Consider the following 24,898-nt stretch of genomic DNA (forward strand, 5'->3'; position numbering starts at 1 on the left):
TAAACCCAAAAAATTAAAGCAGGTGTATAACACAGAAAACATCAAATAATGCATAAACCTTAAATAGTTTGGCATAAAGCACTACTGGTGAGACTTCAATAGTCAAAACACGTGCTCTAAATCATGATTGATTCTTGCAGTAAAATGTCTATATTTTTTTAACTATTCATTTGTTAATTAATTCAAAACATATAACTTCTTATCATTATTAGAATAGATTATAAATATTTTACTATTAATCAGTAATATATCCGGAACTCTTTTTCTAGCAACTTAATAAATTTTCTTTAATTCTTTATTATTTGATTAAAGAAGATCATCTAGAAACTTAAAAAATATATATATATTCAATTTATTCTATTTTCATCATACTATTTGAAAATATACTCATTTTTCAAAATTTTGAGCTCCTTATCGCTTTTTCTAGACGTCTTAATTATCACTTCTTATCACTTCTTGTCGCGTCTCCTCGCTAATTAGTAAGACCCCACAGGATAGTTCAGAGGTCGTATATTTGTATCTAGTCATTCGCTCGGCATTTCGCTTTCGTAAGCACTTAGGTCCAACAATAAAGGGGATGAAGTAACCGAGTATCAAGCGCTTAGTATACATCGATTTGTCGTTGATAAGGACGCTTGAACTTAATTTTTAGAACGTGTAAACTCGCGCAAGATTCCTGCTATTATTTGGTACGTATTGACCTGGTATAGTTAGCTTGGTCGACTATTTCATTTGATTTCTATTGTTCCCAGTCCCAACGTAAAAAGGAATGATAGATACACATTGTTAACATTCATTTAGCTACCTGGATTCTACAGTTGAGCATCATCATGATTGATTCGTTATGTACTGTAGTCCATAATACACTTTTATTTAACGTTTATAGTAATATGGATTATGCATTGCCTGTAAGCGAGCACCGTGGTTAGTCTGAGATTGTTCAAAGGCTTTTTTAAGACAAGCAGAGGCTGTTAGACCCAGAGCAATCTTGGGCTTTGGGAGCACCGCAGTAGGACCTTATCATAATTCAAATTAGTGTATTGTTCAGTGCAGTTTGGATAAAACTGGAAGTACCAGTTAAGTTCATAATTTTTTTGAACTGCCAATCAAACTTTTTGAAACAAAGTTTGTATTTTATTTTTATCAATTGATATAGCAGTCGCCAGAGCCTTTAGATTTGTAAAGCCTAATAGCATCTGCGATTATCTTACCCTACCACTGGAAAATAGTCCCATCGGCATACCCCATTAAGATTCAACTGCAGATAGTTAGGTCCATGTTGTAGGTATTTCAAATATATCAAATTTAATTACGCCAATAAACAAATCCAATAAACAACTTTTACTGCCAACTGAATATGCTGTTTATCAGTATCCGTTTTTTTTCTATCAAGACGTATCTCCCACTGTATCGTGTACTTTGATATTTGGTACCGCCTCGTGATATTGGAAGCCTGGAGATGACAAATAAAAGTGAAACTTTGCTTAGACAATGCCATAGGAATTTTGAAAATGCATTTCTCAGGAATGGTGTCAGTCTGTGGTCTGGTGATATTGCTTCTTGTAATAATCATTCTTTTTTGCTATTTTGGCCATGTGATATGTATGATAATAGGGTTGTAGGTACCCCAAGGCCTTACAAATGCATGGCTAGTGATTCTTGCACCAGATGTAATTGTTAAAATTACATTCTAAGACTTTTGCGTTTATATTAATGTACATGAATCTGGAACTAGGAGCCGCGAAACTAAGCATTTTTACATGAATAGGTGTCAAAGCGTAGCAACTGAGAAATGTAGCTAGTTGAGAGGGACATGTATCTTAGGACATGTTCATTCAATGACAAATGATTTGACAGACAGATTCGACCTCGAGGTTTATAAATTGAATATCGACTTGAAAATTAATAAACTGGGAAAGACCAACTAGTAGTTAGTAGTGTAATACCACTATTTTGGGAACCAGTCGCCTGTGCATATAAGAAAGTAATTCAGAATGACATGAAGTAGTCCCTATCATTCTCATAGTTAAATTTAGTATCATCAAAAAGCTGAATGAAACAGCAGTAATCTAAAAACTTTAGTGACTTTTCATAATGTAGGGTAAAATAATTCTGTACAAAAATATAGGCCCTTGATATGGCTAAGTGACGATTTCTGCACCTGGCTACTTCCATTTTACGGTTCTTTCTTAGAAGGATCATAAGGTATGCTGATATTGTTATGAGAGTTAAAGTAAAGAATGTCCATTATAATGAAACCCCTTCAGCATTACTTGTACTCATGTAAAATTTGCTACATATGAACCTTACAAGTAGCTGGATTTAACATAGAAAGTATATGAGGACATGAAATAGTGCTATTATACATTGTAGTTCAATTATGCAGTATGTCAGAGAATTTTGTGTTCATTGATCAAGGTGTTCCATGAAAACGGACATCGAACCTGAATATTATGCAAACTGGTGCATTGCTATGATGCATCATGCATTTCAGTGTGTTCTTTTTAATGTCCTTTGTAGTCACAATGGTTAATTTAAAAATAAATCAAAGAGGTCAATATAATATCAACAATTTACAATAATAAGTTTGTGTTAAAATATGTTTGAATTAGATCCCCGAACTTTCCTTTTATGCCATATTTTGCACTTTGACAATTATTTGAGGCCGAAGAATTCAAACGATCGATGAAAATTGATTCAGTACATGAGTACTTCGATATTTTTTTGTTTTTGCCAGCATGAAATTAGGGGACTTAAAATGCAACAAGTCATGAAGACAACCAAGATTCTAGCAGAAATCAAAAGAATGTAATCCAGTGACAAAGACCAGACATGGAAAACTGACAACAAAGAACATAAAATAACTAAAATAATACATTCAAAGTAACAAAAGTAAATGAGCAACTAGGACTCCACTAAAAACTGATTCAAGATAGAAGAACATAAAATATATATCTTAGGAAACCTAGGAATAGTACATTATGTTTTTACTCCATAATAGTTAGTATGCATGTCTGAGGTGTTACTAAAGTATTAAATCCTCAAAATACATCAACATCTATATATTTAAGTCATGTTTGAGTAAAACCTGGGAAAAGAGTAATCTCCCATTCACCTTGACAGATGACGTCATAACCATGCGCCATTACTCAATATGCATTTTTAAAGCTCTTTCGCGATTCAAATTTGATTCTAGGATGTTACGATTAAAGTTTTGTTTGTTTACATTTAAATTGTATAGCAATAGTTATTTTTTTGTTGTTGAATGATCCTTCGATGGAATTGAGACGCAGAAGTCTGCTTTCTTTCATTTGTCAAATATAGGTAAAATTTAGCAAAGAATTGAAAAGTACAAATGTAGCTTGAAAGATGAGGTCTTATTTTATCCAATCGTAATCTGCAACTAAATTTTTTTGGTTTAAAGAAGTGACAGATTCGCTTCGTAAGGTCAGCAATGTTTCTTCCAGACATTACTGTTATTTTATTAGTATACCAGGAACCTTGTGTGTATAAAAAATACACGATAACTGAAAAGCTCGCACCGCTTTGCGGTGCTCACTATAAACATTACCATATATACTCCTAGGAAATTTTAAAATCTACAGATCCATACAGTCAGGTCTTTTATGATGCATCTATGAAAAAAAATCTGACATTTGTGCCTCGTAAGGCAGGTGAACAAGTTTAATAGACATTAACCTCCTGAAATGCATTACATATTTGATAGGGGTAACAATCCATCTGTCCAGCACAATCTTAGTCACATGTATGATTCAAAAATCAATACTAGAATCATTTTTGTGATTTTGATCCATAGCCTCCATTTGCCAAACCTAATTTAAAATCAAAAAGCAATAACAGCTGAAATTGTGTTTTTTTTTTTTCAGTCTGAACATCTTATATAGGCAATGTGAAAAACCTGTAGATTTGCTAGGGTTGGGGTAATGGCAGTGTGTAAGAGGGTAGGAAACGCACTCAAGTTCTAGCCAGTCCTGAATACAATTTTTCAATATATTTACTATATGGTTATATAAATTTTAACTACAATTAGCCAGCCCCGGGCTGGCGGGCAGGTTACTATTTTTAACTCTGTGTGTAATGGTTATTGAGAGTAATTAATTACAAATTCTGATGTAATTGAAAGTAATGTGTAATTGAATGATTTTTCAAGTGTACATGTAATTGTTTGTAAGAATCAGGCAAAATTTGAAAAATCAGAAACATGCATGTCAAAGCCCCACCAATCTGACAATGTAATATCACTCTAGGATACTTTCTCTATTTGAAAATAACACTATTCAATCTCTCCATCACTGGCTTTGCTCAGAAGTTTTTCGATAGAATGTTTTAAAAATGAGGTTTTTGACAGAGTTATCTGCCCTTGAAATGTTCATTTTCAGTGCATTTTAATGAAATTTTAACTCAATTTGCCAAAATGATATGGAAAATATTGTCTTTTTTCCTTGATTTTGATGGGACAAATAGCCAAATTACACTATCAAAAAGACTTAATTACTTGGCAAAAAAACATGTACAATGTAATTATCAGTTACTTTTTGATTATATGGAAATTGTATATACATTGTGACATGTATACATAGTCAAATATTGTACCCATTACAGCTTATGTTATAGGGAAACAATGTATTGACTGTTGGTATAGTTTCCTTGCAGGTGCGCACTGCTAGAAAACACTTTGTGTAATACAAAATCTCATATTTTCTCTTTTGTTGGGAGGCATGCAAACAATTGTCATGTCTTATATGTACTTTATATGTCTGATATGTCATCTATGTTTTTTAGTGACAATCCAACAGTATGGATTTTATTCAAATAAAAAAAAAATCTGATTCTGATTCTGGTGTAGTAAAGACTTTTTTCAAATTTTCTGTTCTTTATTTACTTAGTCTTGGTAGAGTTTCTTCATACAATGACAGATAAACCTAAATCTAGAGATGAAGAGTCTCTCAACTTTGAGAAAATTGAAAGAGAATTAGATTCAGCTGTGACAGCAGACCAGAGATATTGGCGAGAGAATGATGCAAAATTTCGAGCTGTTCATCAAAAAGTGGCCACATATGAAGAATTTAGGTAGTATTATTCTGTTTAATATATAAGAGCAGACATAAGAGGAACACTGTGATGGTTTTCATTAAGGATTTTAATTATAAATTATTTTTCTACCATGATTTGTACTATAATGATTGAAAAATCTTTGACCTCATGTTCTTACAGTCACGATTTTACACAATTTTCCCCCATTGCTGAGACTCTCTTCCAAAAAACAGAATTACTGTAAATTTATGTGTTTCATTTTTATACTGAGCCACCCACAGTGTTGAGATATTATATGATACCCTCCAAAAAGTTAAAGAGTCTATCCGCCAGCTGATGGTTTCCAGATGATAACTTGAGAATGGATCAATGATTTTTAAGTTTACACAGTTAAGTACCATAAAATATAGCATAAGTTTAATTGTTGGCAAAATTTTGCCACCCCCAGGCCTTTTTTTGACCATTATGAGGTTGGGTATCACCAAATGTTCCTTTCATGCCATATTTTTTATGAGGCTTCGGTAACACCCTTTTCAAAATTAGGGTAGGTAGGTATGTTTCTTTTTTTTTTTTTTTTTTTGGGGGGGTGGGGGGGGGGGTGCAAATCCATCGATGCTCCAAACATTTCTGTAGGTTTTTAGCCTCCAAGTGCTGACATTTCACAATTTTGATTGCAAATACTGAACTTGCATTGGTGTTCGCCATAGTGTTCTTACTGTAATAATGGGTCTCCACACCGGGTAGCGATATAAATACAATAAAATGCAAATTTGCGATGTTTTTTTGCCGTTGCCATCAACCAAAAAAGTTAGGATCGGTCGGGTTACAGGAAACACATATTTTTTTTTAGGTAGCTGAGAAATCTTAAAAATGTGATACACCCCTAAAAAGGCTACATATTTTTATTTTTGTAATGAAGTTGTTTTATGGGTCTATACTATGAAATATGTAAGTATTCATTCAAATCTGCCTGCTCTTAGGAAATTATCGACATTGAAAATCCAATAGATTCTATTGTATTTGAGTGTCATTTACAGAGTTATCTCCCTTTACTTTGAAATTTACAGTGTATTCTATGTAATTTTTATCTCTTATGAACACGGGTTATATGAAAAAAAAACTGAATGTTAATTTCTGTTTACTATGGCAATTCAAACAAAGTATCAAAAATAAAAATATGTAGGCTTTTTACCCATGAACCAGATTTTGCATGATTCTTAGTTGGAGTGCTTCTTAAACTCTTGGTACATTGTAGGTGATAATTTTTTACCATTTCAAATGTACATGTATGTAGAAGGAAGTAAATAACATTGAATTTCCTCAAAATTAAAAAAAAAGAAACACTGTCTGATGGATATTTGATACATCATTGGTTCAACCTTTGACATTCTGTTTAATCATTGTTTTTAATGTTTTCTTTTACATGTTATAGATCTTTTAACACTGCAAAAATTTAAGATGGGCATACACATATCATTTGCATGTGACTTCCTATCAGATTTCCAATCATTACCTGAGAGACAGGGTTTTTGGATCAAGGTTATGAAAATATATGTCTCCAACATGGTCTTGAAAAAGTTTTATTTCCATTTATCCAAGTTGTTTTGAGATTAACTCTTTTTCTGACAAAAATATAATAAAAGATGTTTTTTCATATTACCATCAGTATTTTTTCTGTACTGTTTTTACTTCTGATTTTAACAATTTCCGTCAGTGGCAATTTTTTACTTCCTATCTGTATTGAAATATATGGGAGGTTTAGTGTGTAATAAAATCAGGTTAAACCCATCATTTCCCCAGGAATTCCTGTACCAAGTGAGGATCATTGCAGTTGTTTCCGTTTTTCTGGTATTTGCCACAATGTTGCAATTTGTTATACAGACTTTTGTTTTGACAAGTCCTTTTGACTATTGCCTAGAGTTTAGGCATCAACCATTTTTATTCTGAGGGAGGGAGGGGGGACAGTGGTTGGGGTTTGATGTGGGATAAGAGCGTAAATTTTTATTTGTATGTCAGCAGCAACCAAAATCAATATTTTTATTTTAAAGAGTCTGCCTTGTTAAGTAAGTTGAGTAATGGGGAAAATATAGAATTATTTGTATTTTTTTCAATGGATGAGTAAACAAAAATTTTCTCCAAAATTTGGAACCTTTTTTTTTGAAAAAGATCCCAGCCCCCTTTTCCACTTATAAAAGTTTGGAACTTTGTTTTTGTCCATTATAAAGCTGGGCTAATCTGTTTATTAACTATTTGATCAGCCTAATATGGTTCTGTCATTTATTACTAAAGGCAAGTGAAATTTAACCTAGAGACCAAACATACATTTGACAGTCTCTTAAATTCGTTTCAATTGTTGGAAATGTAGACAACTTATCACCAAGTCAATTACATATGTATAAAGTAATTTATATATTGATGACAGAGATATAGTGAAAGCCTCCCACATCAAACCACTAGAAAAAGGTGATAAGATGGAGAGTGTTACATTTAACCAGCCATGGAATATTGCAGCTGCCAAAAACACAGATAGAAGTGAGAAACTAGCAGCAGGAGAAATAGGCCAGGTAATAATAAATTAATTATACCATAATAATAATAATAATAATAATAATAATAATAATAATAAACTGAATTATTAGAGTGTCACACACTGACTGCACAAATAATATGCTACAAACAAATGATAAAAATAAAACAATCAATATTCAGCCATTAGTTTTACTAAAATCATTAATTAAACTTTATCTAAAATTCCGTAAAGATAATATTTATGATACAATGAAGTATTTATTATACAGTTATTAAATGGGTTGGATGCAATAGACTAGAATATTTGTCCTGAGGTACTGAGAATGATCAAGTGTTCTATTGCACAAGGCCAATGGGAGAAATTATCACTGACATACAAACATTTTGTAGATACATATAACATATTTACAAAGTACCATGGGAAAAAAAGAGTAAATATATTCTATTTCCATTCTCAGATCATTCACCTACCACTTATTCATCGTAATATAAAAGTTTGGACTGCAATGTATCTTAAAGAACAGAAGTTCAATTGAAATTGATAAATAAAATATTTTCCTGTGTACTAAAAATTTTGATGGAAAAATAGCTTGTAAAGGAGCCCAAATTTGTCAAATGTGCAATTTTATTTCCAACATAATTTTCAAGAGGTTGGTATTGTTTAATATGGTTGCAATTATAAACAACAAATTAGAAAATAATTCTTCTGAAGGAAACCCAAATAGTACTTTCTGCTTAGTAAATGCCAAATCTCTGTTGTACAAATGTATTTGATGCAAAAATGATGAACAGAGTTGTTTTGTGATATGACAATCATAAAATAAATGTTTGATGGCTTCTTCATCAAGTTTACAAAAAGAACATAGATTGCTTGGCTGTAGCTTGTATAAGAAGGAATGTGTAGGAATAATATGATGTAGTAGTTTGTATTGAAAAAACTTCAGATACATGTAACTGTCAGAACAACATGTTTTTGTTGAAATGAAGTATTTTTGCCAGTGTGCAGTTTCTGATTCTAACTGTTCTTCCCCCTTCAAAAATTTTTCTATTGGCTGACAAAATATGTTACTAATAATATGACTATATAAAAACTTGAAGAAGCTCTTTAAGAAATGTGTCAGTTACACAAAAATTAACAAAAGAATTCTCATTGCAGTGCTCTTCAACAAAAATCTCAATACTCTTAGGAATCTGTTATAGGATACTTTAGTAGCTCAAAAAGTTATTAGTGAAAATTTTGTTTTTGAACTCTTGAAATTTGAAAAATCTATTATTTTCAAAGTTTATTATATCCTTTAAAACTTGAACACCGTAATGTTTCCAACTGTCATATCACATAAAATCTAGCACAGGTACAAAGTTCAAAATATCTAGGGAAAAAATTTCTCTTGTACATGTCTTAAAAACTGGCTTCACTTTGTACATTGACAAAAATACATCTCTCCAAAAAGTATTGTAAGTAGAAGTTGACAACTCTTTCAACTTTTCCTTTTGTAGAGAAAAAACTCACTCCCAAACATTCTTAAATCAGAGAGTAAGAGTGTCCCTCCTGTATCTTGTAGTACCCTACATACCCAACCAATTTTTAAATAATAAGCAAATGACTCCAAATGAACCATGTTCAATCCTCCTTGTTTGAAATCTCCAATAAGTGTATTACACTTAATTCTCTCTGATTTCCCATTGCAAATAAAGTGAAAAATAAGGAATTAATCTCATTTATACTATTTTGAGACAAATTGGGTAAGGCTGTTAACTAAATATACAATCTTTGGAAGTGCAAGAGTTTTAACAACTGTAACCTTACCAAGGAGTGTAAGCTTTCTATGTTCTCATGACTTCAATATACCAGACATTTCCTTAGAAAAATAAATATGAAGCATGTCATCTAAATTTTATGAAAATTCTAATCCCAGAACTTTAAAATTTGAGACATGATCAAAATTTTTTTTTCCAACCCATATATAGCTTTGGTTTTAAATGCATTCATCTTTAAGCCAGAAGCCTTATAAAACAACTCGAATACATTTAAAGACTCTGATAAAGATTTCTTATTACCATCTAACATTAGGAATGTATCATCTGCATATTGACTTAATAAAATTTCTTTCTCTTGTACCATAACACCATGAATATTTGGATCTGATTCAAGTTTAATAGCTAATAGTTCAACACCTATAATAAACAGATAAGCAGGGCATAATCTAGGATTCAGTGAATGGGGGTAGTGATTTCTCCCTCTCTGTTGTGATAGAGAGAAATGAGTTCAAACAGGGAGAAATGGTTTTTGTGAGGCTATTTTGTCGTATCTCGATGAATATGTTTTTTTAATATAATAGTTTATTAGATATAATAAACAAATAATAAAGTTTCATATTTTAATTGGGTAAAAATAGTATACATAGCAACTATTATACCATCAAAAATCAATACAAAAACAATAGATATAAATACATAAAACACTACAGACAAAATCTTAGTATATGTATATCTTTCGGGTCTTATTCTTTTTCCATTCGGACAAGGCTGGTTTAAAGTCAAAGGATTCTATGGAATACCTATGGTCATTAATTGTAATTAAAGTGTTTAATGAGTCACAATTCATACTAGTTCTAAAACTAGTAATTATTCTGTTATGAGTTGAAAAACCCCTCTTACAAGAGACACTTGACACAGGTATCACAGCAGCACATTTTAACAATAACACAATAGCTGACAACATGGTACAAAACTTGTCAGAAAAAATCTTAACAATTTGGCTAAGAGTCATATCTTGATATAAAGCCATCACCATACCTTTGTTCTGTTTGTACTGGCTTAATATCGCTTGTTTGCTCACAGAGATTGAAGAGTGAAAATGATCATGTAAGTGTTCAATATCTGACAGACAGAATTTGTCCATGTTTGGACACCTTCTGCCTTTGCATACTTAATGTTGCATGGTAATAAAACTTGAAACTTTGACAGTAAATCTGTATTGGAGTTAAATCTAGCCCTTAGATTGTCACACACCTTTGTTACATACAAATTACAATCTTTCTGAACAACCGACTTTTGTTTTTCATAATGCCTAAGCTCAATGTCACTCAATGTGCTTACACCACACTCATCAACATCTAAAATACCTAAGCTCAATGTCACTCAATGTGCTTACATCACACTCATCAACATCTAAGTCAGATTCACACCTATCAAAATTCTTATCAACACCACTATCTACAATGCTTTTTTTATTCTCATCTGCAGGTCTCACATATATGGCTTTTCCCTCTCTAACAACTACATACTTGTCTAATTTTTTTGACAAATTCACTCTTATTTTCTCAAAAATTTGACAGCATGTCTACAGTGCTGCTTACTACAGGTTTTATGATACTAAAATCAATACAATCTGTTTGAAAAATCTCACTGAGCTTTGATAAAACAGGCAAAATATCTAACAATAAATGTGTAATAGCAATAAATTTGTACTGTTGTACCTCATGAGCAAACCCTTTGGTTGCCATATTTGTACTACCCTGTAGAACAACACATAATGCAGTATATGTATATTACCCTTGCAGCTCTCTAAACTAAGCCATCTGACAGTGTATTTCAGCATATTTTAGTTGGGGTTGATCTAATGATAATCGAATTTCCCTCAACTTGTTACACCTTTGCGCTGAACCACTGAGGCACCAACCATTTTTATTTGGGGGGGGGGGGAGGGGCTGGGATATTTTTGAAAAAAATATTAATTTCACTTTGAAGAAAAATAAAAAAAAAATATTTTTGCTGTTGCAACAAAAAAAATAAATAAATGAAGTTGCTTAATGGTGAAAAAAAATAATGTTGTATTCTGTTTTTACAAAAAAAAAGTTTATGTAGAAAAAAAATTTAAAGAAAAGGAAAGGAGAGGAGAGGAATGTTAAGTACATATAGTGAATGAACCATAAACTGTCATTCAACATGTTAAATTATGTATGAAGAAGTATGTAATAAATGTCTTTAATATCAACATTTTACGGTTAATAGTAGAAAAATTCATAATGTTATAATGAGCAACTAAATGGATATCAATATCCAGAGACTTTTGTGTTATATTTATCCGTTTTGTTTAACAAACTATTAGAAATATACAAAAAATACACGAACCACCACTAAACATTATAACCAATTTAGATTTTTTCTCCAATAGAGAAAAGATAAGAATACCATGTCGTCCGATTATTCCCCATTGTGGAAATTGCGTAGACTTCTTGACTATTTTTTGCTACCTATAGTTAAAGACCAGGGACCTTATGTACGCATGTATACAAGCATGTTCAGTAATGAATTAATAAAGGCGGCTGAAAACATTCACTTTAAAATGAAGAAAAGAAGCCTATGCTATACTTTTGAGCAATGAGAACTTACTCTAATATTATAATTTGTTCTGTTAGAATTAGTCCTTAATGCGATATGCAATGAGGACAGTCCCTAGCCCTGATATATGCGACATATAAGCGTAAGAACTTATTAACTTTATGGTTGAAAAAATTCCGAAACAAGCACAACATAACTAGCTCCGAGATGATGGCTTTATTGTCTTTAATGGGTGTTTTGATCAACTTCAAATGTTATTTTACATTGCTAATAAGAACCCGAACTACTCCAATTTACTTATATGTTATCTAAGTCCTCAGTAAATTTCTTAGAGAAAGTACAATTAAATCCAAATGGAATAGAGTGAAACCTTACCACACTTAAAACTTAATAGTAGTCCAATGTGCCTAATGCACAATCTCAAAAGTTTTAATTCATTAAAAAGTTACTCGACTGCAAAATATACAGCCTGTGCTGTCCACTAGCAGAGCGTGTGCTCTCAGACTTAGAGTCAATGAAAAAATAATAAAAAATTAGTTACATTGGTGACAGTACTTTCCAACATTACACACAATCTGGTATTTGTTACAAAAGCAAAGGTCTTATATAATTAATGTCCCTGAATGCTCTCAACTATAAGAACCACCAATAAAGCAGACCCAGGTCAAACCTATATAATGCACGTCTTTCATGAAAAATTAAGCTATAAATATTACCCCATAGCACTTTTTATATGTTTAAGATAAAATCATTACATGTATGTACCGTTCTTTATATGCATCTTTTACATAATACATTTAATTACGAAACTAATTAATATTTTCACTATATGATCTGAAGCCAATGCAACATTCCTGAAATATGCTTATGATATGTGTATATGTATTACAAAATACATTCGATTTCACTTAACTATAATTTTTCATCCACCGATGAAACTTATATCCCTTAAGACTGCATCAATGATTGCAAGCTGGAGCGTAGAGACATTATACGAAACCGGAAAAGCTGCCCAGGCTGCAATAGAAATGGAGCGCTACAACCTTAATTGATATTTTGGGACGAAGTTAGATAGACATCATCATGAGCGGTCATGCTATCTTCAAGGCAAACTCTACTGTACTCTGGACCACAAAACGAGGATGGCAATCATCAACATGGAGTAGAAATCTCACGAAACATGAAGGCCAAATCATCATTCATCGAATGGAATCCTGTGAGTGAAAGATTTATCGTGGCAAGATTTATGTCAAAGATACAAAAAGTAACAGTCATTCAGTGCTACCAACGTAGCAGAGGAAGAAGACAAAGAAGAGTTTTACAACCAACTCCAAGCTACCCAAGATAGAACAACACTTGGGGCATGTTGATTGTAACGGGTGACATGAATGCCAAAGTTTGAAAAGATAACACAGAGAGAGAACTCATCTCGGGGAAGAAATGAATTGGTAACATCAACGAAAATTGAGAACTCAGAATGCAGATTTTTTTTCTCCCAGAACGATCTGGTCATATGAGGTACGACATTACAACTCCTTCACAAGGATATACACAAAACAACCCGGGTGTCTCCAGAGATGACAACTAGAAACCAGATAGACCACATTACAGTCGCCAGGAGATGGAGAAAGAACATAACAGCCGTTAGAGCTTATCGAGGTGCTGATATAGCATCTAATCATTAACTTGTGGTGACTAAATTGAAGATCAAGATAGCCCTGGCAACCAGACAAGATCAGATTAGAAGGCGAAAGTATAACATTAGGAAGAGGCGCAGTAGGCAAACAATTAGAAAGAGTAAAATCCACATTTAACACCACATGCCAAGAAGAACTTGGATTTACAAAGAAGGAATACAAGCCATGGTTATCTGACGATACAATCGAGACAACTGAGAATCGTAGGTCTGTTAAGATATAACTTGACCAGGTCAAGACAAGATTGCTGAAAGAATAGTTGACGAGCGAACAAATAAGCATTAAGAAAGAAGTAAAGAGAAAGGAACAGACAGGATAAAAGAACCTACATCAACGAGCTCGCTTCAAAAGCAAAGAATTCAATGGGCAGAAATGACACAAAAACTGATTGATTGATTGTTGGGGTTTAACACTCGAGCAGCAATATTTCAGTTACATGTATATTCAGGCGATGAACATGAAAGGGATGATAAAATGAACATGAAATGATGATGAAATGAAAAAAGGGATGGGACACAAGGATAATATGGTTAGATAAAGTTTGATTGCCACAAGATAAAAGAGAGGGGTTGGTAGGGTCGGGCAATTCAGTCTCCTGTAGCGGAGCGCAAAGATCCTACTCCTATCGAATACCTCAGCAGGGTTCTTTAACGTGCGAGGAACGTGGCATCTTTCCCAACACGGTGCACCACTATGGTTTGCGGTCAGGTTTTCCTGTATTATAGCCTGACAACCCCAGCATGTAACAAGCCAGGGGTACCCCATTCCACAACCTGGGGCACACATCCCGGTTGCTCTGTGGGCAGAGTGCCTAGCCCCCCCAGCTAGGTTTCTGAGCACTATTTAGTCGCCCTTTACGACAAGCTTAGCGCTGCTGCAGGCCTAATTCTTTTGACACCGGACCTGCACGCGCCACAAAAACTGAGTACAACATCACACGCCAACTGAGATGGTAGAAAGACCAACACATCAAAACCAGTGAAAGACAAAGATGGCAATGTGATAAGAAACCTAGATCGACCACTTTTAGAAGGTAAAGATATATCAGATGCTCCTGATCTACGTCCTGGAGAAGACTTTGATGTTGATACTGGCCCAATCTCGAAGGATGAAATCATAAAAACCCTACGAATAATGACTGGAAAAGCCCCAGGACTGAGCAGCAACATTTCACCTGTTCTGTTGACACTCGGACCAGCACGGTCCCCTACATCACCTTGCATGACCTGTTTGAAAGCATCTGTGAAACAGTCGAAATCCATGAAAGAGTAATCAAGGGAACCAAGGTTATAGCGGTAATCAAAAGAATGTAATCCAGGGACAAAGACCAGACATTGAAAGCAGACATACACAACAAAGACCATAAAGTAACTAAAATCATACATACAAAGTAACAAAAGTAAATGAGCAACTCAGACTCCACTAAAAACTGGGAGCATGGACCAGGTGCACCGGTAGGGTAAGCGTCCTCTGCTTTTCTAGAAACACCCGCCGAGTTGCTCATAAAAAGTCAAGTCCGGGGTAGACAAACGAGGAAAGGAAAACTATGACCCGTTGAATAAATCAGTTTTCATGGTGCTGATGGATACACCATAACGATCCACTAGTGAAGACTGGAAATTAAGCTACATCTTTATGGTTCCAAAGAAGGGCGACATGAGCAACTGCCAAAATCTGGAGAGGAATTCAGCTACTCTCCAGATTCCGATGCGGTCGATCATGTATTGACCAAATTGCCACATTACGGGTCATCATCGAGGAGTAAACAGAATGGCAATCAGCCCTCTACATAAACTTCGTGGACTTCAAGAATGTCTTATCATAGTTAACAGAAATGCATTTTGGAAGGTACTAAGACACACTGGAATCCCTGTCAAATTGTAAAGATAATCCAAGGAATCTACAAAAACACCAAATGCCAAGTCATCGACAATCAACACTCTCACCACCCTTCAATGAACATGCAAGAAATACTCCAAGCTTGTCTCCTGTCACCTCTTATTTTCTATATAAGTGTGCAAGAATTTTAATTAGATATAATATACAATCATGGATTTACTCATAGATTGCTTCTTGCCTAATTGATATATATTTTGGGGTGCCAAAGGGCTACAGACTCTAGGTTGGCCATGTATAATTGATTGTGACGTGGTCTGCTTCCCTGCACAAGTCCCAGACTTTCTCGTGCTTTTGCAGGGAAGCTAATTCCGACAGTTTCACAGAAGAAACTTTATTTTTGTCACCAAGAATTGAAAGATTTGTATATTATAGTGCCTAAATACAAGAAACCGAAGTGAAAAAAATCCTGATTTTGAAATTCCCGTCCCATTTAAACAATTTTTTAGGAGCGGGAGGGGATGTAGACCTATTGATTAATTTTATTTGTTCTCAACAAGAATGCAGTATCTGATTATCTGAGTCTTTGCTTTCATATGACCTCCCTTGATATTTATATAATATTTTACATTTATTGTTTATCGTAAATTTGACTGCCATATTCCTGAAAAAAATATAATTCAATTGCTCCTGAAAAAAATTTAACAATTTTAAGAACAGCAGAAACAATTTTTTTAGCAACATTGAAAATCCCAGCCCCCCCCCCCTCGGTATAAAAATGGCGGCATTGTGGATTTCGATTTTGTAAGATATTTAAAGTATCAAAACTACAATCTTGGACAACATTCCAGTCACCACATAATAAAAAACTAGTGTTAGAGAAGGAAAACAGTCTCTGTAATATAGTGTCAAAAATGGTGGATCACTATAATTGTGTCCATACAAACAAACTAAAAATAATCTGTGTTGATATAAAGTAAGATCTATAATAATATATTTTCTATTTGGATGTATAATAGAACCATGAATAACAAAATCAAGACCCATTTTAAACATTATACAAACACCAGCACATCTATTATTACTGTGACTAAATATGCAAGTATTACCCCATTCGTCTTCCCATTGTTTACAAACATCAACATTACTATGGGTTTCTTGAAAACAGACAATGGAGGCGTTTTTACCGTTTGCCCAACCAAAAATGGTGCTTGTAAAAAATCTTTTTCAGGATAATTTTGCTTTGCTTTTGGCAAATATATTTGATAGGACACATTATTCAGTAAAAATAAGTACATGTAAATGAATAAACAAACAAACAAAAATAAATAGAAAAAATATTTAAAATAAGAGAAAAAAAACAGTAACTTAGCAACTTCTTTAAATGTCATTATATTCTTGTCTATTGGGACTTGTAACAATATTTTTTTCAATTTACAAATGTACCGGTATCTTGATTTATTTATACATTCCCACGGTCTGAAACAGGCTATTTTGCTATAGGAAAACACTATCATGGGAATATAATAAAATGGAGAGTTAAGCCTAAAAGGGTTAAAAAAATAATTGAATTAACTCAAGGCAGTAAAGCAAAAATATTTATGTTGCCATCTTATTAAATAACGTTTCTCCTAGATGTTTGATCAAAATTTCAAAATTATAGTATGAGTTATTTCCCTTTGTATAATATTAACTACATAAAAAAAACCCAAATATATCAATTCTTAGTTTTTGCCTTTCAACTCAGAAGACTTCTTTCTGACGTTCTCATTAAAATTGTCAAAAAGGTCAAACCTAATTTGTTGTTTGCTATTCTTCAGTTTTCCATACACACTACAGTTGTAAAACCAAATGTTATCTAGATCTTTTTAAGATTGAAGAGTGACATAAGTCCAAGATTTTTCATAGTAATGTCATCATGGAATTTCACATTCTTGATTAGTCCTTTCTTCTGCCTCATGATGTTGATTTTGGTCGCAGTATTTCTGACTTTTGCTAGGACAGGCCTTATCATACCATCTTTTCCTGGTATCCTATGAATAGCAACCACATCTGTAGGATATAACTCACCTTTCAAGTCATTTTTAACTAGGTTGATAAATTCTGTTCTCAAATTTTCATCAGGCTTTTCTGGTAAATTCACAATACCAATATTACAATTTTTTTAGTACTGTTTATTATAACTTGGCTGATCTAAGTGTATCAGTACTTCTGATGTTACAGTCAGCAACTTTCTGTTCCAGGGTTATAAGCTGGATGTCCTTTTGTCTCAATCTTTCCTTTAAGTTTTCATTTTCTAGATTAAGTGAGTCTACACAGTCTTGTAACTTTCCAGTTCTCTCTCTCAATTTACTGTTAAATTCCTCAGTAATTGATTGTTTGAAGGATGACAATAGTTGCTGAACAATGTTCGTAACAGTTTGCTTTAAATCATTTTGTTTAACTAATTTATCTAGATCTGATTTAGTCACTGTGTCCCTCAGGACATGTTTGATTTACCTTAACTCTGAATGTATTGCAGCTATGTCCACATTATCAATACTTTCATCAGATACATCAGAGTGAGATATTTTATCACGCTTGGGCGGGTTTGCTTGAGAGTCTTTAGCTCCTGGCACAGTTGTTTTTTAGGAGCTAACAATGACTGAACATGTTTTTGTCCTGTAGTTGAGTCCCCAGGCATGGTGAGAATAACAATAAACCCTAATGAGATATAATCTTCTATATGCACAATGAAAAAAAGAAATTGCACTGCTGCATCCAAAATCAGCAAAAATTCAAGCAAAATAGATCCAAAAACTTGTAGTAAAGCTGAATGTCTTTTTATAAATTTTGTAATATGATAATGTAAAAATCTACATAGAAATACCAAAAACTGCAGAGTAAATCAGCTCAGTACTACTCTGGCATCCATCTTTAACCCCACTCTCTAAAATCTTTTGTACTTCCAACCTTTCCGCCTATATGAAGTCCATAGCCAAATTTTCTGACACTTCCTTTGTCGGAACGCACTTGTCTGCACAGTAACATAAAGAAGTAAATGCATTGTTTCGTCACGCTAGATATCCAGCCCATATCTCCTCTAGTAGAAATATTTGAAATTAATTTTCCAACTTGCAAGCTCTGTTTTGTACTGCTGACACACAACTTACTTGTTTGGTACCCCAAATTCCGTTTCCATACATCATAATCGGTTCTAATGTAGAGGAGTAAAATTTCATACTCCTTATTCGTCGTTCCACCAGCAGTGATGAATTTTGACATTAACGAACCTAGGGCTCTACTTTCAGGTTTTGATATTTCCTTTGCGTGTTTAATAAATGTAAGGTGCTTATCAAACCAGACACCAAGATATTTGTAACTGTCACATAATTCTCTGTCGTTGCCGGAACATCTTAATACATATTCTGATTTGGATGTGCACTGAGGTCGAAAGTGAAGCACTTTCGTTTTCTGGTTATTGATCGATAGTTTCCAGTTCGTACATCAATCGGTAACGGAGTTTAACATACGTTGTAAACTATTTTCATCGGGTGCTTAATTATTAAAGCAATATCATCAGTGTAGAGAAGAATGCTCAATTGAAAGTCACATACAGGAACACCACAGTTTAATGAGTTAATTCGCGGAGCTAAGTCATATATGCAGATGGAGAATAATGTAAGATATGTGATACAACCGTGTTTGACCCTGGATTCTGCGTCGAACCACGGGGTTAAGTAATTGTTCACACCAATCAAACATTTCAAGTTCATATATAATGATTGGGTTGCAATTAAAATTTTGACCACATACACCCGCATTTTGAGGTTTGTACCACATTTAATAATGTTACACGCTATAGAATGCCTTTTGCGAATCAACATAGCATACACACGATGATTTTCTGGACAACTTCCGATCGTTCTATACTAAACATAATGAAAGTGTTCTTTGCAGCTTTGTCGACTGCGAAATCCGTTTTGCTCATCATAAAGTAAATTGTTCACTTCCGGTTATGAACTTAGACGTTTATTCAAAATATAGCAGTATTTTTGGCACGGCACAGAAATAATAGTAATGCCATGATAGTTAAACGGCATTTAGGGTTCTCCATAGATTAATATTTAAACACAGGAAATTTTACGGCAAAATTTGCGCTGATTCTAACGCATTCAAGATGTAACAATTTTCTATTTAATAGTCTTTGGATTTTGTTAGAATATGATATTATTTCATAACAAGTGCATTCTTCCCTAACTTTTTTTCTAGTCATTGTAACTTTTGTTTTTAGCATTATATCTTGTTCATAAACTACTCTGGCCTTAAAAATACATTTCTATGTTGCCAGACATAGTGCCAATTGCCAATGATAATGAAACCAGCATGTAAGTGGAAAAAATACACCTACAATGAATGAAAGAAGTTGAAAGAGGGGAGGGTTATTCGACCATGATATTTGTTCTATACATTTGTATTTAGACTTGGGGAATTCTTATTTTCCAGCCAAAATATATGTTCTGACAATTGAAGAAGATACGCAACAAGGAAATAACCAAGGCAGTGTTAACAAAAGCCAGTCATTTTATTTTCAATTCAAATTGTTTTAGTCAGTTTTAGATGGAATAAACATTGTTTTGGCGATTTTGTACGTGTATGTTCCCTGATTAGGTACATGTAAATCAGTTTCATTGTGTTGAAAATACCTTTATTCAACTTTGCATTTCATGATATAACCACGTGCATTCGACCAAGGTTGAGTTACCTTTGACCATAGTCAGTTTTGATTGGCTCACGATAAATATTTTCATTTGATTGACACTTCTCCTAAAATTATTTTGTAAGGTAACTAATTATAAATCTTATCGGCAATGTCATAATTATCTTCAGGCATAAAATAATTATATGCCGATTAATGGTAATATTAAGATGGTGGACGACAATTTAAACATGGCGAGAATACCGTATTCGGTCTTCGTCTGATCTTGGTTTTAAGAACAGGGTGAATGGTACCTCTGTTCCTAAATTAAAACAACCACTGACGATTTGAAAAAGTAAGTCTACAGCCGTATTGTTTTTTAGAACTTTCGCCGGAATATTGTCTATACCTGCAGCTTTGCGCAGTTTGGTTTAGTACTTCGTCTCTTGCTATAGGAATGTTAAAAGAATTCAAATCAATACCATTATCTAAATAGTCATAATCCAATGTATCATAAGTGTCATCTTTCTGCTTAAATAACTTTTTTAAAAGCACATTTTCACTTGTTTAGAACGTCAGGTTTATTGTTGTTTACATTGCCTGTACTGTCGACAACGGCTAAAGGAATTGTATGTTTTCTTTCCGATGCTAATCCAATATTAGGTTACAGACCACCAATTCAACCAATGAGCATTCGGAACGTACGCAAAAATAGTCCTACGCAGAAATTACCCCTGTTCCTCATAGTGCTGTGAAAAAAGTTCTCATCTTATTTAAAAAATTTAAACAGTTTCTGAAAGGAAAAACATTTCTGTACATTTTATAGGTGCATTTTGCTTCTTGTGATGTGAAGCCTAATCTCCATAATGATTTTTAAATATACCGCTATCTTGTGAAAACACTGGGATTTCCCATGCTATTTATAGACCCTTAACTTCCAGTGACCAGTACTGCACTGCAAGTCTGCTAACCCCACATGCCATTCTGAGGATTGTGAGCTGACATATGTAGAATCATGCTGATATATAGTCCTCTGCAGGTTAAAGTTAAGGTAAAGTCCAGAGAAGCCATTGAATATTGTGAAATTAGCATAGAAGCCTATGGGAAGTGGAATTAGTGGTTTTTAGCCTTAAGCTGAAGCCATGGCAAAATGAAAAGTTTCTTGAAATAGCTTTAAACTACTTGAAGATCTTGTTAACTTTGCCATGAGAGGAATACACTACAAAAATCCTTCAAAATATGCATTTTTTTAAGTTATAGGTCCAAATTATGGAAAATTGGTCTTTTTGGCTGATTTTTATGTCCTATCTTGTAAAAAGTGTAGAAAATTTAGTAAAAATATCAAATATTAAATTTTGAGGGCTATATTTACCTAAATATGGTGGTAATAAGCACTTGAAATCAAGTTTTGTGTAGATTTGAGCAAAAATTAGGTTAGAAATGAGGAAAAACTCACTTTCATTACTGTGGTTAAGGCCATATAAGCATTCCCCTATGGCAACATGGGAAATCCATTATTGAGTACTTTTTTTTGCTTTAGGTGCCCTTTACTGGTCATGTTTTAATGTGAAAACACTGTATTTACAAATTTAAAGCCAAATATATCACCTTTTGTGAAAATTTAAAGATTAAGGATTTTTGACATGTGATCAAGAAAAAGGGGGAGGCATGTCAGAAATAAATTTTTAAAAATAGACCAATTTCTCAGAAAATGATTACTTTTAAATCTATCTCTTTATTAATATTGTTAAAAAACAAGTTGTGATTGATTTTTTTTATTTGAAAAGTCAGAAAAAGTTCTTTGCAAATATTTAATGCATTTAAGTATGGTAGAATATTGTCACTTTTTTGCTCGCGCAACTTAGTTACCTTATATTTAAAAATCAAATATTTAAAAAAGTGCTTGTCACATTTCACTGAAACTTTGCAAATGCATTCAGTATGTGTGTAGGAAGATACCTGTATAGTTATTTATTTTTTCTAAGACAAAAAGTGACCCTTTAGGTTACAGACCACCAATTCAACCAATGAGCATTCGGAACGTACGCAAAAATAGTCCTACGCAGAAATTACCCATGTTCCTCATAGTGCTGTGAAAAAAGTTCTCATCTTATTTAAAAAATTTAAACAGTTTCTGAAAGGAAAAACATTTCTGTACATTTTATAGGTGCATTTTGCTTCTTGTGATGTGAAGCCTAATCTCCATAATGATTTTTAAATATACCGCTATCTTGTGAAAACACTGGGATTTCCCATGCTATTTATAGACCCTTCACTTCCAGTGACCAGTACTGCACTGCAAGTCTGCTAACCCCACATGCCATTCTGAGGATTGTGAGCTGACATATGTAGAATCATGCTGATATATAGTCCTCTGCAGGTTAAAGTTAAGGTAAAGTCCAGAGAAGCCATTGAATATTGTGAAATTAGCATAGAAGCCTATGGGAAGTGGTATTAGTGGTTTTTAGCCTATTACCAGTGGCTTTCCGGAAGTCTCTTTGATTAACACTATCAATTTTACTTTCGAGTTTTTTTTTATCGTTTTACTGGAATTGTCTTTTGTATTTTCGGTTCAGTCTATCAGAAGTCCTTGGGTCGTTACATAAATTTCTCTAAGCATTCGCTTGTATCCGCTTGTGCCGTTGAATCGTAACCATACCTTTCTGATTCACGCACTTCGTTCCACTGATTACTTAAAATGTAATTCTAATATGGCTTTTTGTTTTCTGTGCTGCAATTTTGAACGGCCTTTCACATGTGGTAATTTGTTTTTCATTTCTCGTTTCATTGAAGAATCAAATTCATCATTTTTTTGTCGAATTTCTTCATTACCGAGAAAGTTGTTTGGCATTTCAGACTCTCAAACTTGAGTAATTTTTCAGCTTTTGTGGTGCAGTGGGTCATATCTTCTTTCAACAAAATGAACTGATTTGGTTTAATCAGCTTTTTGTGGAAAGTTTACAGCCTACCAAGGGTTTTGATCAGACAGGTTTCAAATTATTAAAGTTTTTTTTTATACAGAATGTTGCTCTCTCTAGTATTTTGTCAGAGATTTTCAGTTAATTCAGGATTTGATTTTATCAGATTTACTGATGGTTTGGTTTATTCAGGTTTCTGTTTAGTCATGTGTCTGTTCTATCCAGGCTTCTGTTAAGACAGGGTTGTTGTCTACTAAGGTTTGGTTCAGACCGGTTTCGGTGTTCATGTTCTTAGGCATTGAAGACTGGGGACAAGGTACAGTGTTCATGTTCTTAGGCATTGAAGACTTGCGACAAGATTCAGTGTTCATGTTCCTAGGCATTGAAGACTGGTGACAAGAGCTAGATAGGCTTCAGTGTTCATGTTCTTAGGCATTGAAGACTGGGGACAAGAGCTATTAGCAGGCTCTTGAGATTTGGAATCTTGAGGAAATTCCCAATGAAACAAATGATTCCATTGAATGCGACTGAGAATGTCCTCTTCTCAAACCATTTCTTTTTGACAATTTGTACTCACATTCATCCAGGTCTCATGCTCCAATTAAAATCTGTATAACAGCAAAGAAATACACAGTTAAGAGATGACTCTTGATAATGGTCATCTACAAGGTCTGTTGGACAATATCACATTAATTGGCTAACACCTATTATGTCTTAGATAGTTAATTTGTTGTCCAAAAACTACATGTGTTTGTCTCTTTTTTGCTTAGACTGATGATTTTTTTTCTATCTTTTTCAGAGCAAAAACATTCCTAAAAGTGGACAAGAGTTTGTTCAGTATTGGAGAAGATATCTTAAATCTCTTGGTGACCAGTATGCTTATCTTATTAGTATTGGTGGAGAAAATCTCTCAAACATTTTTAAGACTGAGATCAGCTTTGGTCTCCTCGGCGACATCATTAAAGCTCTAGAAAATAAAATTGTGGAGAATGATGCTGAGACGGTGTTTTATATTTTAGAAGGACTGAGTAAAACAAACAGATTTTCACTCTCTGCGCAATTTTTAAGTTCTAAGGAAAAAGAAACTTGTAGAAGTTTAGTTGAGAAGATTAGGAAGCATTTAAGTGGCAGTAATTCACTATCATTGATGCCAAATTTAGAAAAGTTGGAGGAAGTATATGAATTAAAAAAATCCTGATAAAAATTGATATGATTTTCACTCCAGATTTTATCTGGTCAAGTTCCTGATTTTTTCAGTACCAATAAATACGATGATAACTATCTGAGGCATCATTGCAAAACTGTATAACTTAACAATATCTGCAACTAAGAAGTATTTGAACTTTAATGGCAATGAGACCGAACATTGATATTAAAGGCTGTTGATGGAGTTGTTTTTTACTGAGAATCTCCTTGGAATCATGAGCATATCAACGACCAGTGTCAAAAAAGTTTTAAAAATATACTTAAGTCTCATAATATTCTTAACGTCCATTGTATCTCCAATCTAAGATTATATGATGTCAAAGAACCATAAAAAATATTCTCAGGCTTGAACATTTTTTTTTCATTTTTGTGGAAGTGGGGCTTGAAATGAGGAATTTTTAAAATTTATTTCAACTTAAAGATAATGAATTTTATGTGCTCAATGTTTTGTTATCACTTTATTATCGGTATTTGATTTGCTTGAAGGATGTTATGATACATTTTCATTTATCGGGAATCTGTACTATTTTCCTTTGATCTTGTTGACAGATATTTTTCAAACTCTCGTATATGACACGATGTTGGAAAATATCCGTAAAAAAAGGAATGATTATTGGAGTGATTATGACGCCATC

The 24,898-nt window shown here is 33.5% G+C and overlaps 1 protein-coding gene and 1 pseudogene across 1 annotated transcript; one reads left to right on the forward strand and one right to left on the reverse strand.

Annotated features, from left to right (window-relative positions):
- Window positions 1–611: 611 nt before the first annotated feature.
- On the forward strand, window positions 612–24,614 carry LOC148599305 (dynein axonemal assembly factor 19-like). Its single transcript, XM_088557847.1, has 4 exons — window positions 612–689; window positions 4,908–5,091; window positions 7,478–7,619; window positions 23,857–24,614. Exons 2-4 carry the CDS (start codon window positions 4,931–4,933, stop codon window positions 24,253–24,255), a joined length of 702 nt encoding a protein of 233 aa, XP_088413973.1. The 5' UTR covers window positions 612–689; window positions 4,908–4,930; the 3' UTR covers window positions 24,256–24,614.
- LOC148599306 (uncharacterized) lies at window positions 16,474–18,381 on the reverse strand (annotated as a pseudogene).
- Window positions 24,615–24,898: the final 284 nt, after the last annotated feature.

The sequence above is a fragment of the Perna viridis genome, chromosome 13 (assembly GCF_037379345.1).
Source record: "Perna viridis isolate PV_CMFRI_1.1 ecotype Kerala chromosome 13, ASM3737934v1, whole genome shotgun sequence".
In the NCBI taxonomy this organism is placed as follows: domain Eukaryota; kingdom Metazoa; phylum Mollusca; class Bivalvia; order Mytilida; family Mytilidae; genus Perna; species Perna viridis.

Coding starts and splice junctions, on each gene's coding strand:
- LOC148599305 (XM_088557847.1), top strand. CDS start 4,931: ATGACAGATAAACCTAAATCTAGAGATGAAGAGTCTCTCAACTTTGAG. Junction 5,092..7,477: donor GCCACATATGAAGAATTTAG/GTAGTATTATTC, acceptor TATTGATGACAG/AGATATAGTGAAAGCCTCCC. Junction 7,620..23,856: donor CAGCAGGAGAAATAGGCCAG/GTAATAATAAAT, acceptor TATCTTTTTCAG/AGCAAAAACATTCCTAAAAG.